General features: G+C 49.2%; 2 protein-coding genes across 2 annotated transcripts in view; one reads left to right on the top strand and one right to left on the bottom strand.

Moving 5' to 3' along the window:
- STK4 (serine/threonine kinase 4) overlaps window positions 1-5,037 on the top strand; it is an 86,163-nt gene extending 81,126 nt beyond the window's left edge. The window contains exon 11 of the mRNA XM_016204857.2: window positions 984-5,037. Within this exon, the coding sequence (XP_016060343.1) occupies window positions 984-1,142 (159 nt within the window). The 3' untranslated portion in view covers window positions 1,143-5,037. The remainder of the gene's footprint in view (window positions 1-983) is intronic.
- A 7,063-nt stretch (window positions 5,038-12,100) lies between these two features.
- On the bottom strand, window positions 12,101-16,297 carry KCNS1 (potassium voltage-gated channel modifier subfamily S member 1). The gene is made up of 3 exons (XM_087818538.1): window positions 16,282-16,297; window positions 14,780-15,822; window positions 12,101-12,571 (listed from the first exon to the last, which is right to left on the bottom strand). The coding sequence occupies exons 2-3, from the start codon at window positions 15,803-15,805 to the stop codon at window positions 12,101-12,103; spliced, it is 1,497 nt and encodes a 498-aa protein (XP_087674664.1). The 5' UTR covers window positions 15,806-15,822; window positions 16,282-16,297.
- Between the last annotated feature and the right edge of the window lie 1,145 nt (window positions 16,298-17,442).

The raw sequence follows: 17,442 nt of genomic DNA, 5'->3' as shown, positions 1-17,442 counted from the left end.
CATTGTTATTAATTTATGTATCGAGTCCTATTTTCTTATGTGGGTGAAACTCAGAAGTTTCAGGGTTTCTCCAACTCCCCCCACCCCTGGGTGTGTCTATAAGACATTTATGTGGATAATCCATAGAAAGTGCATAGAGTGGGGCCTGGCATATGATGACAATAAATGTTAGTGGTGATTAGTATGATAGCGCCCAGACCCTGGGGGTGCGGGGAGCATCTGACCCTTAGTCAGCATCTGTCCTCCTTGGTGTAGTGTCCAAGAGGCATGGTCACTGTCCAGATGCCCATCTCCTGGGTAGGACAGAACAACGAGACAACCATTATTTTGCATATATCAAGTTACTGTTATTTTAACGCCTAACAATGAATTTTAAAAGTAGAGGATCCTTCTTCTTTATAGCTGCATAGTATTCCATGGTATAAATGTCTCACATCTTTTCTATCCACTCATTTACTGATGGGCACTTGGACTGTTTCCAGATCTTAGCTATTGTAAACTGTGCTGCTATGAACATAGGGGGTGGGTGGGTGGGGAGGAGAGATTAACCAAAGAACTTATATGCATATATACATAACCTATGGACACAGACAATAGTGTAGTGAAGGCCTGGGCCAGGGAGTGGGTGGGGGTGGAAGGGATTAATGGGGGAAAAAGGGGATATCTGTAATATTTTCAATAATAAAGATTTTTTTTAAAAAGGTAGGGGAGATGAAAGTATGATTCATTAAATTCCTGGTCAAGGCAGGAGCTTAATCAAAGAGATTAGCACTTGGAACTCTTATAGGGATAAATTGTCTTGTAGAAGTGTGGTGGCGTGCCGTCATTTGAGTGAACTGTCACTTTCCAACCACTACCACCCCGGCTGGGTGTGGGCACGTGTTCTCTCTCCCTTCCCTCTGGGAGCCTATAAAGGCTGCTTCTCTGCTGTTCGGCCCCTGATCTGGGCTCTGTCATGACTGCACTTTCCATTTCTCTTCTAGCTTAAGAGTTGGACAGTGGAGGACCTTCGGAAGAGGCTCTCGGCCCTCGACCCCATGATGGAGCAGGAGATTGAAGAGATCCGGCAGAAGTACCAGTCAAAGCGGCAGCCCATCCTGGATGCCATTGAGGCTAAGAAGCGGCGGCAGCAGAACTTCTGAGCAAGGCCAGCCCGGGGGCCCCGCTCCCACTCGGCCTTCGGGAGCCGGGCCCGCCTGCTGCTCCAGCTTGTTCGCCACCACTGTGCGGTCACTGTGCCGCCTCTCCCTCCACAGCACCTCTGAACTCAGGAACGTGTGCCAGTGGGAAGGGCCGCCTCGCCGGTCAGCGAGCGAGCCGTCTTGGTGTGTGTGTGTCTCAATTGGGCAGGTTTATTATTTCAAAGGGTTTATATGGGCGCTTTTAAACTCAGAGTTTTAAACCCCAGGAACAGAGACTCCTAGTCAAGTGATAGCTGGGAAAGTTTTACATTGTCTTTTGTTTTTCTTCTCCCAATAGCTTTCAATTGTTCTTTCTGGAAGACTTTTTTAAAAAGTATAAATATGCATATATATGTAAATTATAACTAGATTCCCCACTCAGTGTGGTGGCATCTCTGTACAGGTACAATTCTAAGCAGTTTGCCTCTTTTCTGTAAGATTATGGTACTGTGGAACACGAGGGCAGGGCACCCCGGGTGCTGTTGGGGTCACTCCACTCCCAGGAGCCAACCTCACCCTTTTGCAGGGCTGCATTTAAAAATTAGGTTCGGGCCAGTTTTCAACACACTTTCGGCCTTATGTGGGTCATCCCTGGCACCTGGAGCTATTGGTGACGTCCAAGGGAAAGCCTTGAGAGTCATGTTTACTTTTTGAGTCCCAGGAGGAGCCTAACGCCTTCTTTGCAAATTGGCCTTTGTGGTCTCAGCGCCTTTTGTCCACCTCTGCTCTCCCAACTGCCTGAAGTCGCAGCACAGATACTGCCCAGTGCCTTAAGAGGAGATGTGACCCGGTGAGGGGCAGGCCTACCAGGAACTCCCAGCAAATGTGGGGCTGTGTTCAGTCCACAAAAGGGGAAGGGTTTTTGAGGTTCTCTTTCATGTGAAGATCACACATGTGGCATTTTGCTCTGCATTCTTTACAGACGGGTAGAGGGCATTGATTTTGTGATACATATTCAAATATGTGACTTTTTTATTTTACCACTAAGGGGTCTGGAATGGATAGTGAATATCAGACTAAGATTTCTTCCCCAGGAGGCTCAACTCAGACATGTGGAATGCCAGAGCTGGAAGGGACCCTGGCCATCACCTGGTCTGGCTGAGGCTTGGAGAGGGCAAGTGACATGGTCAAAATCACAAAGCAGGTGAAAGTGGGAGCTGGGACTAGACCTCAGGCTCCTCACTCCCGGTTCATTGGAACAAGCAGCCCTTCTCCAAGGGAGGAGACCTGTGTCAGTTTTGGTTAAGTTGTTCCAGGGAAGCCTGCTAATGGGAACTTGCTCTTGCCTTGTCCCTTCAGTGGGTGAGGCTGTGAAGAGATTCCAGGGGAGCCAGGTCACCCTGTGTCAGCCAGTCCATGGCCTCTGCACCATCTGCCAGATAGCAGACAAGACTCGTGCAGGCAGATTTAGGGCCAAAAGCAGAGCAGAGGGCTCGCAGAAGACAGCCCTGAGCCCTTCTGCAGCATTGGCTCAAGGCCACCTGTCATTTAGTCACACAGCAAAGAGGAGAGAGTTGGAAAAGGCAAATGTGTTTTTATTTTCAAATATCTCTTCCTCTCAGACAGGGAGCTGTGACTAAGTTGCACCTAAGGACATTGCAATTTGACCCCATAATTGTTTTTGCTTCCCAAACCAGGGAATCAGTGGAAAGGCAGGGAATGTTTCTCTTCTGGGGCCAGATTCTATTCTTTGTAATTAAAGCAAGTTTTAACAAATATAAGAGGCAGTTGTAGGTCTATAGGGCTTAGTCAGTTAAGCAGCTATATGGCAAATACAGAGAATAGAGGACAGTTTGAGGGTCCTACTGGAATAATCAATGGCAGTGAGCATTCATTGACCACTTATGATGTGCCAGGCACAGAGCTCAGTAGGCTCTTTCTCTCAGCTCTAAACTTCACAGTAACTGTGGGCTAAGTACTTTATCTCCATTTCATGGATGAAGAAACAGGTTCAGAGAAGGCAGTACAGCTAGTAAGTGGTAGAACCAGGATTCATAGCATCACCATATGGGACCAGCATTTTATAGGGGAAAGTCTTTTTTAAATGAAGTGACCACCTTTTCTCACAGACTAAAATGCTCTTAATGGGCATTTTTAAGTTGGGAAACAGCTGAATTAGTAGTCAAGTCTGACAGCCAAGTGAGTTGTAAAAATCAAAGCATGGAGCAGGCACTACCTGCACCATCTGCTGTGCTGATTAACAGTCCTGCCTCAGTCTCTTTTTAAAAAAGGACTTCGCACTTGGCCAGACAGGAGGGCTATGCCCATTTTCTGCCTTCCTAAGCTAGACCTAGGTAAACTTAAAGAAGGTTCAGTTTTTCCCCATAAATATTCTTGAATCTTGATCTAGAGTTTATTTTGTTTCAAACATGTGTACACCCAACATGCTGGTCCAACAAAGTACATTGCTCTTCAGTCTAGCTGGACAGAGTCCTTTGCCAGAAATCAATTTCTTTTGGATCACATTACTTCCTGACCAGGTGTATATGTTTTCTAGTGACAGGAAGGCAGAGAAGCAAATCTTAGCCATGTTTTCCCTTGAAAACTAAATTCAGGATAGATCAGTCTGCTTTCATTGGGCCCTGAGTGGCAGCCATTTCTTGAGCATTTGTGACTCAAGCTTCCAGGGAACTCTTAGCCCCTCACTTGTTTTCTCTTTCTAAGAAACGATGACCCACACCTAATTGTTTCTTTTTAAAAATCTCCAATTCTCTAAGAATATCTTAATTGCTTCCTCATCAGTAATTTTGAAGCAAACTTCTATTTTTCTTTTTCCATTATCCCTTCTCCCAACCATTGGATTAATGGATAAATGTTTGGATGGATGAATGATTGATTGATTAATTGATTGATTGATAGACAGACCAACTCACCCAATACTCTGAAGCAACTTAAGAACCATAGCCTTAACTCCTTGAGACTATAGATTCTGATCCAGGTAACATTTACTTAGCATCTAGCAGATGCCAGAAATTAATTTTACTGTTTAAAACTCAATAGCTTTTACCAGTATCAGGAATGAGAGTTGTCCTTAAAGGCCCTAAGATATTAAAAGGCTAATATTATGAACAACTTTATGCTAATAAATTCAGTAATTTTAATGAAATGGTCAAATTAATTGAAAGATACAGAGCACTAAACTCACTCAAGAAGAAATAGATCATCTGAATAGCCCTATCTCTATTAAAACATAATAGCTCTAGGAGATCAGGTATTATTGTTCTCTTTTACAGATAAGGAAACTGAGGCTCAGAGAGAGAAAGTCTGTTGCTCAAGGTCATGTAGTTAGAATGTGGCGGAACCAGGATTCAAATTCAGTTCTCTGATTCTTACTCCAGTGCCCTTTCTAGCATACCATGTTGCCTCTAAAGATTGCAGCTCCTTATTTACTGGAAAATTGTTCCTGCCCAGTCCACACCCTCCCACCCCATCCTTTCTTAAGCACCATGTTTGTGTTTTTATCAGGATTGTATTCATTGTCTTTGGAATTCATGTTCTTATTTGTGTTTGGAAAAAAAGAATTTCTTCCACCAGCCTGCACTCAGACCAACTTGGAAAAAAAAAGCATAAATGATGTTGCAGATGTACAACTTTAAAAATGTGAAGTTTGTAGCTTTAACTTTTGTAACAAAAACTAATAACACTGGCTTAAGTGCTGACTTGAAATGCTGTTTTATAAGGTTTGGATGTAAATAATCCGTCAAAGTCAGCAGTTTGTATATGTATGAGACAGCTTCCTTCATTGCCTCTTGTTTTGTAATTTGAGATGCTTCCTGTGTGCTTTTATGTTGGAATTGTCTTCCCTCCTTCCTTCTTCCTACACCTTTGTTTTAAATAAACTGTCCTTCAGACCACAGACCATCGTCTTTTTCAAAATGAGATCCTCCGTCTACAGCCTGGATAATGGTGTTGTGAACATTCATGACACTGACTTTGTGTTGTGTTTGTCTAGAATCCAAAGCCAGGGGAGAGGTAGTGAGTAGGGAGTAAACTCTTGTTGGACACCTACTGTGTGCCAGGTCCTGAGCTAGTTGTCGGATATAAAGATGAACCAGACACAGTCCTTGCAGACCAGCTGGAGAGTCGGTCAGACACACGAGAACACTGGGAATACCGTGGCGGAAGGCAGCGCACAGCCTGTGGACACACGAGGAGGGACGGTCAGTTCTGCCCGAGTGTCCGAGGAAGCCTTGGAGGCGGCAGCGCATCCTGAACCTACAAAATGAGGGCGAGATGGCCGGCGGAGAGAGGGTGGGAGTGACCGGCCGACACAAGTAGTGTGGCGTGAGAAATCGTTTATAAACACCTGTTAAACACAAAGTCAGTCCTCATTTAACATTGTCAGTAGGTTCTATGACTTCAAGCGAAGTGATGCATAACTGAACCAATTTTACCGTAGGCTAACTGATGTAGAGTTAGGTTCCTAGGGCATCTCACCAACATTACAGCAAAGCCATGCTGAATGAAACATTCTTTTTCTTCAGGGAACTACCCTCTGCTGTCTGTCCTGGTGAGGCTGTCTGTGACAGTTCCTCCATCCTTCCCCAGCCATGTGATGGGCGTGTGACCCACACCAGTCCGGTTAGACTCCGTCTTCAGGGAATTGCTAGTTTGAGCAGAGTGATACATAAAATGGAGGCAGTTGTCACTAAGGTGTTTTAATTACAGTGCCCTAAAGTGGTGATTCATGGGTCCTAACTCCCTTGGTCCCTGTGTTGCCCTGGTTCCTACCTTTCTCAGAGCCCAGTTGTTTAATTTTACTTTGATCCTAGCCAGTAGCTATCCCAGGCAGTCATTTTTTGCTTAAGTTTTCCAGAGCTGGATTCTGTTGTTTGCAACTAAAGACTCCTGACTGATACAGCAATCAGAACAGGTAACATGTCCTCCAAGAAATGTGGGTCTTAAAAACGAATGAGCTGTCATGAGGCAAGACACAATGAGATTGCTGCTCTGCTCTGGCCTGGGCACCAGCAGACCATGGCGCGCAGTGGTCAAGGGCTACTTCCTGTGTTGCTCGGTATCGTCTGACCACCGAGGAGGTGGCTCTCCGAGAAGGGGGAGCTTTTGTCACAGTCCAATTTTAAGGAGGTGAGGAATATCCGAGCTGTGGGATAGAAAGCTTTATTTCTAACTGCACAGAATAATGTAAAGAGAAAGTCAACAAGGCAAGCCCAGAATAATTTGGGCACAGAATGAAATGGCGAGCACGTCCATGACCATGGTGAAACCATCTCATGACTCGGCAGTAGGGCTAAGATCTCCAAAACCAAAGTTGGCAATTGATTGTGCAGGTTGCCAAGGTCACAACCCTGCTGCAGTTCAGTGAAGCTGGGCATTGACAGGAAGAGTGGGATAGTGACAAGTGGAATGGCTGTGAGAGGACATGGGAAAAATCCAAGGCAATCCAAAACACTGGCTGGAAGCAGCCCCCGCCCTTCCTTACTGGAGAAAACTCCCAAGTGCCTGCTTGCCCCACCCCTCAAGGCTGCCTAGCTGGAAGGTGGGGATCAGTTTTGGCCTAGAGGGTGAAAAATAGACTGAGTGAGTAGGAAAGAATCTTGGAACCATACAGAAATGCAGAAACTTGTTAATTGATACCATCAGAAATGTGGGGAATATTCGTGGGAATGGATTTTTGTGGTGCTTGAAGAAGGAAGGGGGAAAGGTAATGTTGGACCAGGCTGATCTTCTTGATATGCGGCACGTACCAGGGGTTCTGCATTTTCCGTGCTCCTGCCAGGAGCTGGCTGGGTTCTAACAAGTGGTGGGTTGGCCAGTGCAAACTTGGATAAACGCTCGCCCACATGAAATGGAATTTAAAGGCCCCAAATTCCTTGGCATCATAGAGGAAAGGATTCAAATATTTCTGAAGACGGAGATGCTGGACTGGATCTGTTAATTTGTGCCTCCTTCCCACAAATACCTCTAAGTATGGCCCTCGGTGAACCTTGAACACTTGACCCTTGCTTTGAGGGAAGACTAGGTCAAGAGTGCTGGGTGGAGGGGCTCCCTGATATCAGAGGGGAGGAATGCAGAGGTGTGGGAGGCCAGGTGTTGGCATCTAACCCTCAAAAATTAAGTGGGAATGGTCATTGTAGTATTCAGCAGGCTCTGAATGAGGCATGATCTCTGGCTAGAGGATCCTAAAAAGTTTAATCAGAGTTGACCGCTGAAGCCTTACTTGATTTGTATAACCAACAAAACATTAGAAGCAAAACAAAAACCAAAAACATTCTCTAAAGCCAAAACAAAACAAAAGTCACCATGAAAGGCGCAGAGCATCACCTAATACCTAGAATTGAGTTTGGTTATTGATCTAAAGCCCTTTGAATGGAACATACGCTACTTGCCCTTGAGAAAGGACTGCTATACAGCTGCTGGCCCTGGAGCTGATGTGGGTATAATGTGAACATTTTCCGTCTTCTCCCAAAGGACCTGTGGTCATTGACCAGGGTAACCAAGTGCTGAAAAAGGTAAACACTCAAATCTTTCGGGGAACCTTGGATGAAGACTTTGAGCTAATACACTAATACCAGTTTCTTGAGTCCAAGAGTACTACTCTAGGTCCACAAATCATGTGAAAAAGTGTTTAGGCCTTTTTCCATGTCACTGGAGGTCTAGTGGGATCCCGATGCTGTTCTCTATCTCCAGTTTCTGAGTGATAGTTTGAAAAGATCCCCCACTTGGCTCCCTGACCCATGAAGGCCAATAGAATCCAACTGAGCAACTGTCCCAGAATCGAAAACTCAGCAGCTGTACCACATCTTAGGGGAGGCTGCAGAGATCAGTGCCCCCACTGGAGCCCCTGCAGAGTGGTGACTCCTATGAAAAGTTTCCTGTTTCGCTGGTGCAAGATTGAATGGGTCTTGGAAAATGACAGGGGGCTTATTTTAATCAAGTGGCAATTCCAATTTTAGCTGCAGTTTTAGATATGTGTTCCTTGTAACAGGCTCTGGAGCTAATAGGCATCTCCTGGTTTAATTCTTTATTCCAAGAAACCAAAACCACTGGAAACCTTTTGCTGGAAAAGATAAGTTTTCTTTTACCTTTCACTCCATTCTCTTCCAGCTCTGTATCAGAGAAACTGATTCCCTGATTCCACTGCAAGACATCAAACTGATCCACTCTATTGATTAAATCACATTAATAGGGCCTACAGAGTAAAGATCATTTCCTTATGTTAGAAACATTTATAATACTGTGTGTATAGGAAGGTGTGCTGGGCAGGCAAGAGTTGGAATGTAGTGGAACTCTACTATTTTTGCCTGTTCACATCTCTCCCCTTTATTTTGGTGACATTACATGGCCTTTTCTTTGGGTAACTACCTTTCTTCCATCCCACATGATCTGTTGTAGATGCTAATCCAGGTACCCTGCCCTCCATCCCCACCAAGGGAACGGATATGAGGTAAGTAAGGCAAATGAACCTTTCTCCTGGGATGGGGGCTGAGCAGAATGACCCGGGGGGGAAGGTGATTGGAGGATCATTTTGATGGCTGTGCTCTAAACAGAAGGTTCATGGGTCCTGTGCTGCAATCCCTAGAGCTCCCTTCATTCCTGTATTTCCTGAGGCCTGGTCAGTCAGCTTTTCCTTTGATTGGGTGAACTTTATCATTACTCTTCTATAGTGGCTGAATGGTGGTCCCAAAGACATGTCTACATCTTAATCTCTGTATAGGAAGGTGTGCTGGGCAGGCAAGAGCTGGAATGTAGTGGAACTCTACTATTTATATGTTACCTTATTTAGGAAAAGGATCTTTTGGCAGATATGATTAAGTTAAGAATCTCGAGGTCATCTTGGATTATCTGAGTGGGCCCTAAATACCATCACAGGTGTCCTCATGACAGAGGCGCATTGGGAGATTTGACACACAGAGGATAAGGTGCTGCAACGACAGAGGCAGCATTTGGAGTGATGCAGCCACAGGCCAAGCAATGCTGGCAGCCACCAGAGCTGGAAGAGGCAGGGAGAGAAATCTCCCCTAGAGCCCCTCTCCCCTAGAGAGAGTGTGGTGCTGCTGACGCCTTGATTTTAGATTTCTGGCCTCCAGAACTGTGAGAGAATGATCCTGTTATTTTAAGCCATCAAATGTGTGGTAATCTGTTATGGCAGCCACAGGAAGCCAGTACACTTTCCAATAAATTCATTTTTTTCCTTAAAGTTCTGTTGCGTGTAGCCAGAGAACCCTCATTGTAACCGTTGCTCATCACTTCAAAGATTGAGGCTAGTGAATTACCCTTACTGACCAAGTTCCAGCTGGATTCCTGTCACTTGCAACTTGTACCAAATGAGAGACTGGAATCAAAGAATAGGGATTCTGAGTCACTCCAGGTTATCACTCCACCCTCCCCAATCACCCGGAAAACGTGCCAGGCAGCTAGCCCCATACAGGCAGAAACAGGTCCCTGAGCCCAGCCTCTTTATTTGCATAATGGTTTTCACTGATACATGGGAGTGGGAGGGAGTTGCTTTTCGCCAGGACCACACACAACCTCCTGATAAGAGTCAACCCAGACAATTCTCTCCGAGCTTTCTCCACACCAGCTTTAGGGACTTGTCTGTGGGGGTCAGAAAGTCTGGAAGTTAGCTAGCTCCTTAGTATGTTCAGCAAGACCATGAGGGTGGGTGCATGCAGCCCTCCTGGTCTCTGTGTCTTGACCTGGTCAGAGCTGGGCCTAGCTGTCACAAGGTGAGCATGCAGGAGGGCCAGTGTGTGTGGTCAATGCATGAGCAGCCCTTGGCTTAGCTCCAGTCTCTGCTCCAATCTGGAGACTAGAACCATCTACATCTGGAGGCCTATGTATGATAGGCCCTTTGTATGACATGAGGTCTTCACACATGCTGTTCCCTCTGCTTGGAATACACTGCTTCCCTGGAGGCCCCACTGGCTAATTACTATTGATCCATATGATGGCAGGCTACACAGTCACTTGCTGAGGAAAGTCTTCTCTGCCTTCTCCGTCCCTGCTATATTATATACCCTTACAGCTATTGGATTTAGCAGAGCTTATTATGATGTATTTATGTAATTACTGGATTAATATCTGTCTCCCCACTAGTCTGTAAGCTTCAAGACATAGGGATATATATTTTGCTTGGCATTCTATCTGTTGAATCTAGCAAAATGTCAATAAATCCCAGGCCAGGTGGGTGAAGTAAATCTAAGTGATGGGGCTAACACAGGAACCACTGTGGGGGGGGGGGGCCGGGGGCACGAAGGGGAACCGGGGAGTGCATGCCTCACCCAAAGGCATTCACATTTTAAAAACATACTAAAAATACTGTTCAGCTAAATAAAACCTGTCTGTGGCCCACATGTGAAGCCCCAGCTTATGACTTTTCCAGTGGATATTTGTTGAATGAGCGAGTAAAGAATCTACAAGGAAATCATTGTAAAAGCTCAAAAAAGCAAGGAGGAAGGGGGGCAGAGCTGAAAGGACCTCCTTTCAGCCCTGTCTTCACCCTCTCGAGGGCAAGGTCTCCCTCAGGCTCTCTTTCCTCTTCCTCCCTAGCACTCGGCAAACAGTAGCTGTACAGAAGACCCACTCGGCATTTACTAAACACCTACTCTGCACCAAGTCCAGATTCAACCAGACAGTGTCCTCCGTCTTGAAGCTCAGTGTGGTGGGACAGCCAGCCAGTCAGGCAATGACAGCACAGTGATGGATGTTCCAGCAATAGCATGTGAAAGGGCTATGGGAGCCTTTGCCTCCCAACTTTTTTAGCAAGTAGGGAGAGGATTCAGTAGGTGAGTATACAAGATATGCTCCCAGCAAGGATGAAGGGGCTGGAGCTGGTGAAAAGGGACAGGAACCTCCAGCATGTGCCTGCATGGTAACTCAAGGTGTGGCTGGAGGTCTGCAGGGCGGGCAGACGGGGACTGCTACGGTCAGATTGGGAGGATCCAGGGTAGGGGGGACAGGTGTTCATGCATGGCAGCTCCTTGCCACCAACATTTCTGAGCCAGGCTGGCTTGAAATCAGTCTTCCCCCTGTTGCACTGGGCTTTCATCTCCCTCTGGGCCAGAGTTTGACCATTTCACTGATGGGCTAAAACCTGGAGATGGGGCAGGGACTTGCCCTCTTCACATATCAGGTTCTAGTGCAGTATAGCTGGGTCTAGACTTCAAGCCTCAGGCCAGGGCCCCTTTTCTGTATCTCAAGCCAGTCCTGGGAGGAAGCTACAGGTATCGCTTCACTAACTTACGCATCGCCTAAGGAGGCGGCTCCCTTTTCCTCCCAGACCTCATCTTAGGGAGCTGACTCCTTAAGCTCCTGGGAAAAAAACCACAGCTGAGGCCCAGGGCTCCTACATCTGAATCCCCTGTCTGGTCCTTTCCCTAGCTCTGACAGAGCGTTCTAACTGGATCAACTTCTAGGGGTCCACAAACCCGCTAAAGCCCTATGCAAGCTTCATGAGGGCAGCAGACAGAGTGGAAGAAACATTGTTTTGGCAGCCCAACAAGCATGGATCCCAAATTTGACCCTACCATTTCTAGTTGCACACCATCTGAGCAAGTTGTTGCACCTCTCAGCCTCAGTTTCCTCACCTGTGAAATGGGGGTAATTCTTATCCTCCAACATAGGGCCAAATGTGACCTGGCTGATAGATAGCAGGTATTCAGGAATTGTTAGCATCCTTCTGACTTTCTCCTTCTGGCTCATGCTGCTTCATGGATGGCTTGGAGATTTGTTTATAAAGGTCTCTGGGTTGCTCTCCAGACTCACAGAATCTAGGGTAACACTATCCTGCCCTGAGCCTTTGGAGGAAGGGACACAGCCTCTGGGTGTCATTTCTCAGGCTAGGGTGAGTGGTCCTGAGTGGTCATGCTACCATGAAGAACTTCAGCAGGGGACGAATCTCCGCTCTGTTGTAGCTGACTGTAGGGGCGTGCGAAGGGGGACATGGAGCCCTGGTTTTAATAAATCTGAGAGTTTGGAGGCCCACTGGGGGCCTGGGCCACCAGGTCTGCAGACCTTCCCTCCTGGGAGGTCTCCCGAGATGTCTCCAGAGACCCCTCTGACACCCCATCAACGCTGCTCAGCAAGTCTTCAAATTCCCGGTGGCCGCTGTTGCGCACGGCTGCTTCCAGAGCCTTCTGGCGCCGGTAGAAATGAGAGAACTTATTGAAGATGATGGTGATGGGGAGGGCCACCACCAGGATGCCCCCTAGGATGCAGCCCGAAGCTGCCAGCTTGCCAGCCACCGTCACCGGCACCACGTCCCCGTAGCCCACAGTGGTCATGCTCACGGTGCCCCACCACCAGCAGGCCGGGATGGTGTCAAAGCCGACGTCTTCCTCCTTCTCAGCCGTGTAGGCCACACCGGAGAACACTGACACGCCCACAGCCAGGTACAGCAGCAAGATGCCCACCTCACGGTAGCTGTGCTGCAAGAGAAGCAGGAAGCAGAGTCAGAGCTGGGGGCTTACTGACCTGGCATTTGACATATGGGGAAACTGAGGCCCAGAGAGTGGAAGGGATAGGTCCACAGTCACAGAACAAGGTAGAGCTGGTGCCAGGACCTAGGTCCCCTGACTCCAAATCTAGGTCTTTCAACTAAAAAAGCAGCAAAACTCCCTGGCACTGAACACAGTCCTGATTTCCATTGTCCAAGGTGCCTGCTAAGCCACATTTGTTTCTTCTAACGCAGGTAGCACCAGCCAGTTAATGAAAAGCTTGTTATTTTTACACTGTTGCAGAATCAAGAGAGTAACATAATTTATATCCCACAATGCAAAGGGTTGGTTTTGTGGACTTTTCACTGGTTGATCTCATTTCTGATCAGTATAAAAATATTTTCTGCCTCTCAAGCTGAGAGGATTTCCATGTTCCCTAGGCCCCTCACTGAATGCACTTGCCTATGGGTATGTATATTTGCACTGCCCCTGTGGCCAAGCTCTAGGGCAGTGGTTCTCAAACAAGGCAAGTTCTGCCACCCCGCAAGGAGTATCTGGCAATATCTGGAGACATTTTTGATTGTCACAACTGGGACAGGTGTGCTACCAGCATCTAGCGGGTAGAGGCCAAGGATGCTGCTAAACATCCTACAACGCACAAGACAGCCTGCACAACAAAGAATTACTTGGCCCCAAATGTTAGTAGAGGCTGAGAACTCCTAGTCCAGAGCAGGACTCCCAAAATGTTTAAAGGGCAGAACCCGACTGAGGAGGTCTAGCATAAGGCAAGGGATTCCGCAATCCTAGCAAGCTTCCAGCTAATGAGAAAGCTGCTGGTGGTCAGGGGCCTCACTTTGAGTAGCAAGGCTCTCATCTGGTATCTTACAGCTGTGTCTTGGACTTTGGAAGCCTCCATCAATACTCTTCTCCCTCCTCACAGAATGAGCTGGTAGCACTGGGCCCTGGATCCCTGCATGGTGGAGGCAAGGCAGAGTTCTGGGATGGAGGGATCATGTCTGGAGAGGTGTGGAATTAAGGGTGTCTGGCTAATGGAATTCTCTGTACCCATCCATTGCCCCAGCATTCTGCCCAGGTCCCCTGCCTACACCCAGCATTCTGGCTGCCCTGCTATGAAGTCATGCAGAAGGCTTTACTAAGCCATGGGTGGAAGGGATCTATCAGCACCTCAGCAGGGTTACAGGGGGCTTTAGGAGAAAGAACATGAGGTGCTGGAGTCAGGCACAGCTGGGTTTTTCTCTAGGCTCTGCTACTCATGGAGAAACCTCTGACAAGTCCGGTCACCTCTTGGAGCCTCAGTTTTCACATCCGCAAAGCAGTGACAATAATACTTGCCCCTGCTTAAACCCCATTTCCCTTGGGATAAAGTCCAAAATCCTGAGCCAAGAGTTCATGGCCCTTCAGTACCCTCTTTGACCTCGTCAACTGGCACCCCCTCCCACCATGTCCCCCTCCTATCATTCATCTTGTTCTCTCTTCAGGCCTCTGTCCAAGCTGTTCACATGAGCTCCCTCTCCAAACCAAGCTAATTTCACCCCCAGTGCAGGGCCTGGATCATGGAGGGTGCTCAATAAACTGCAACCAGGCTTTAAAAAGCCAACCTCAGGTTCTTCATCTAGGGGAAGGGATTAAATAACAGCATCTTCCTGAGGAAGTTGTCCTGAGGATGAAATCGATAATGGATGTGAAAATGGCACAAAATTAGCATTAGTAAGTATTAGTTCTGGGGCTATACTAGACTTGGTCTATTAAGCAGGACCTATGATATCTGTGCCCCCCCAATAACCTCAGAAGAAAGGCTCAGTGAAGATGCCAGTTAGCATCCTACTTTGCATATTTTTATGCTATGTATTACTTGATATTTGAAGGAGAGATCAAAAGTTACCTCTGTCTTTTTTAAACTTAAATTTTTGTTTTGAAAAGACCAGCACAGCCCTGCCTCAGTTTTCTCCCCTGGGACATAGAGAAACCAGAAGCTCTTCCTTACAGGGCTGTTGGGTAGGTCACGCTGGACGCGAAACGTACCTGCACCTGTGACCCGGCCCTGTGCCTGGTACAAAGGCCGTCGTTTCAGTTCACCGTGCGCGGGCACGCAGCAGGCTTAAGCTCACCTGCTCGCCCGCCCGCCCCGTGGTTACACCAGCCTCCCTCTAACCCCCACCCCGCCCCCAGCGGCCCTACCTTGAGCGTGGCGCCCAGGGAGCGCAGCCCCGTGGAGTGGCGCGCCAGCTTGAGCACGCGGAAGATGCGCATGAGGCGGAACACCTGCACCACCTTGCCCAGGTCGCCGAGCTCCTCGCCGCCCGAACCGCCCTGGTCGCCGAGCGCCGCGCCGGCCACCAGCGTGAGATAGAAAGGCAGCACCGACACGATGTCGATGACGTTGAGTGGGTGGCAGAAGAAGTTCCGCGGGCTGGGCGCCAACAGGAGGCGCGACGACACCTCGAAGCTGAACCAGGCGATGCAGAAGTACTCGAGGCGCCGCAGCACCGGGTCGTCGCGCGCCTCTTCCGCGCTGCGGCCCGCGGCCACCGCGGCCACGGCGGCCGCCGCCTCGCTGGCCTGGTACTCGGGCAGGCTGTGGATGCACATGGCGGCGATGGAGGCGAGCACCACGCCGATGGAGACGCAGCTGAAGAGCTTGCTGGGCAGCGAGTAGCCGGGATTCTCCATGGTGAGCCAGAGGCGGCGGCGCAGGCGGCCGCAGCGGGCCGCGCCATAGCGCGCCAGCTCGCGCTGCACGTCGGAGATTTCGCCGGGACTCGGGTCCACGCTGCTCGGCGTGTCGCTGTCCTCGTCCCAGGCGCGCGGCCCCGCCACGCGCCGCTCCAGGTAGCGCGCGCGGCAGCACGTGGCCAGCGAGCTCTCGCCCAGGCCCCAGTAGTCGGCCTCCTGGCCGAAGGCGAAGACGCACAGCTCGTCGAGCACGTGCAGGTGGCCCGTGCGGTAGAAGTGCAGCAGCCCCAGGAAGAAGCCCGGGTGCCTGTCGAAGTAGAACTCCCGCGCCGCCGCGTCGTAGTCGTCGCACAGGCGCCGCGCCTGCTCCTCCGACGCCGCCGCCTGCAGGCGGCCCAGCCGCGTGCCCGGGAAGCGCGCCAGGGCGCGCGCGCTCAGCCGCCGCCGCACGCCGCCCACGTTCACGCTCAGAGCCTCGTCGCTCCGCCTCCAGGGGACCCCGGCGCCGGGCCCTGGGGACTCGCTCACCATGGCTGCGGTCCTCTGCCCTGCGGACGCGGGAGAAGCGCGCTGAGGGGGGCGGGGCGGGTCCCCGGGCCTTGCTTCCAGGAAGATCGACAAATCCCCTGCCCGGTTCACCAGCCAGGGGTGTTGGGTGCTCTCTGCGAAGCGCCTGGGATGCAGTAGGTGCTCAGTAGGTGGCAAGTGCCCTTTGGATTGAAGGGTCAGGCCTGGGTTTGACTAGCCCTCCCTCCCTGGCTGGGGGACTTTGGTGAAATCCCTGAGCCTCGCGGCGCTCGTTTCATTGGCATAAACAAACGGGGAACTCGACCTCGGAGGATTATGAAAGCCGCTGAGTGGCAGTATGCCTGGCACCTGGGGATGCGCAGGTAGGCTGTCTCCCTCCCCAGACAACTGTGAATCCCAGAGGTCTACTGTGGGACCTTGGACACGCCACACGCTGAACCTGTTTCCTCCTTAGCAAAGTGGGAATAGTGAGTGCTTACCACCTAGGGTTGAGGGGAGAATCGTATAGACTAGTAGTTCTCAAAGTGTGTTCCCTGCTAGCAGAGTCAGCATCACCTGGAAATTTGTCAAAATGCAATTTCTCAGCCTGCTCTAGACTTGCTGATTCATGAAGCTCTGGGGATGGATTTCAGCGGTTTGTATATTAACAAGCTCGGAGGGTGATTCTGACACTTGGTCAAGTTTGACTGCCATTGGCTGAGACTTTTTAAAGCATCTGTAGAGTCTGTCAGATTGAACTGTGGCTCTCTTGTGTGACTGTAGGCAAGTCATGCCACTTCTCTGAGCTTCTTCAAGTGGAGATGAATAATACCCACCTCCAACTGTGGTTAAAAAGGTTAGATGAACTAATGTCTTTTTCGGGCTTGGCTCCCAGAAGTTTAATAAATTATCCACCTGTTTCACTGTCTCCTGGAGTCAGGCAAACCTTTATCTCCACCCTGGATGCACCTGGCGCCTTGAGGAAGATGTTTTTCTCCAGGTCCGTTTCTTGCGCAATGCAGACAATAGCACCTGCCCCCAAGGACGACTGGAGGATTACGGTAGGTTATAGAAATGGTCAGCCTTCGCGGACACTCAGGAAATGTTAAATGCTGTCTCTAAGTTCTGCTGAAATTGGACGCCAGAGACTCACCTCCTGACCTTAGTAATGTCATCTGCACTGTGGGTTCAGTAATGCATGCTTCCCAGGGTGGACAGGGATTGCTTGTGCATCAAGCACCTGGCCCAGTGCCTGGCAAGGAGTGGGCGGGGTGCCCTTCACTCACCCTGGCTTGGCGTTAAGGGAGTTGGGGTTTTGTCCTTAGATCTGTTACTTGTGTGACAGAAGGCCAGTCTTCTGCTCTGGGCCTTAGCTCTCTTATCTATAGAATGATAATAGCACTTCAATTGAAAGGTTACTGTGAGTCTGTGTGCAAAACCCCTGGAGCACAGGAAGTGCTCAATACATGTTAATCCCTTGTGTGCCTCTCTGGTTAGACCTGGGTTCTAATTCTGAGTCTGCTTCTTACCGTTACCCTTGAGTGGACCTTCTCTGAGCTTCAGTTGCCCCATCTGTAAAGTGGGGAACACCGTCCTTTCCATGAGAGCTATGAGGATTGCAGGAGACCAGGTGCTCATCAGCAGCACAGTCCTGGCACATA

Source organism: Miniopterus natalensis, chromosome 7 (genome assembly GCF_054644295.1).
Source record: "Miniopterus natalensis isolate mMinNat1 chromosome 7, mMinNat1.hap1, whole genome shotgun sequence".
NCBI lineage: Eukaryota > Metazoa > Chordata > Mammalia > Chiroptera > Miniopteridae > Miniopterus > Miniopterus natalensis.
This window is presented reverse-complemented; position numbering and strand designations above follow the sequence as displayed.

What these genes read in the sequence shown, in the direction of transcription:
- KCNS1 (XM_087818538.1), bottom strand. Translation starts at nt 15,805, where the DNA reads ATGGTGAGCGAGTCCCCAGGGCCCGGCGCCGGGGTCCCCTGGAGGCGG. An exon ending in CCCTGGGCGCCACGCTCAAG is followed by an intron (nt 12,572 to 14,779) that starts GTAGGGCCGCTG and finishes CTTCTCTTGCAG; the next exon opens with CACAGCTACCGTGAGGTGGG.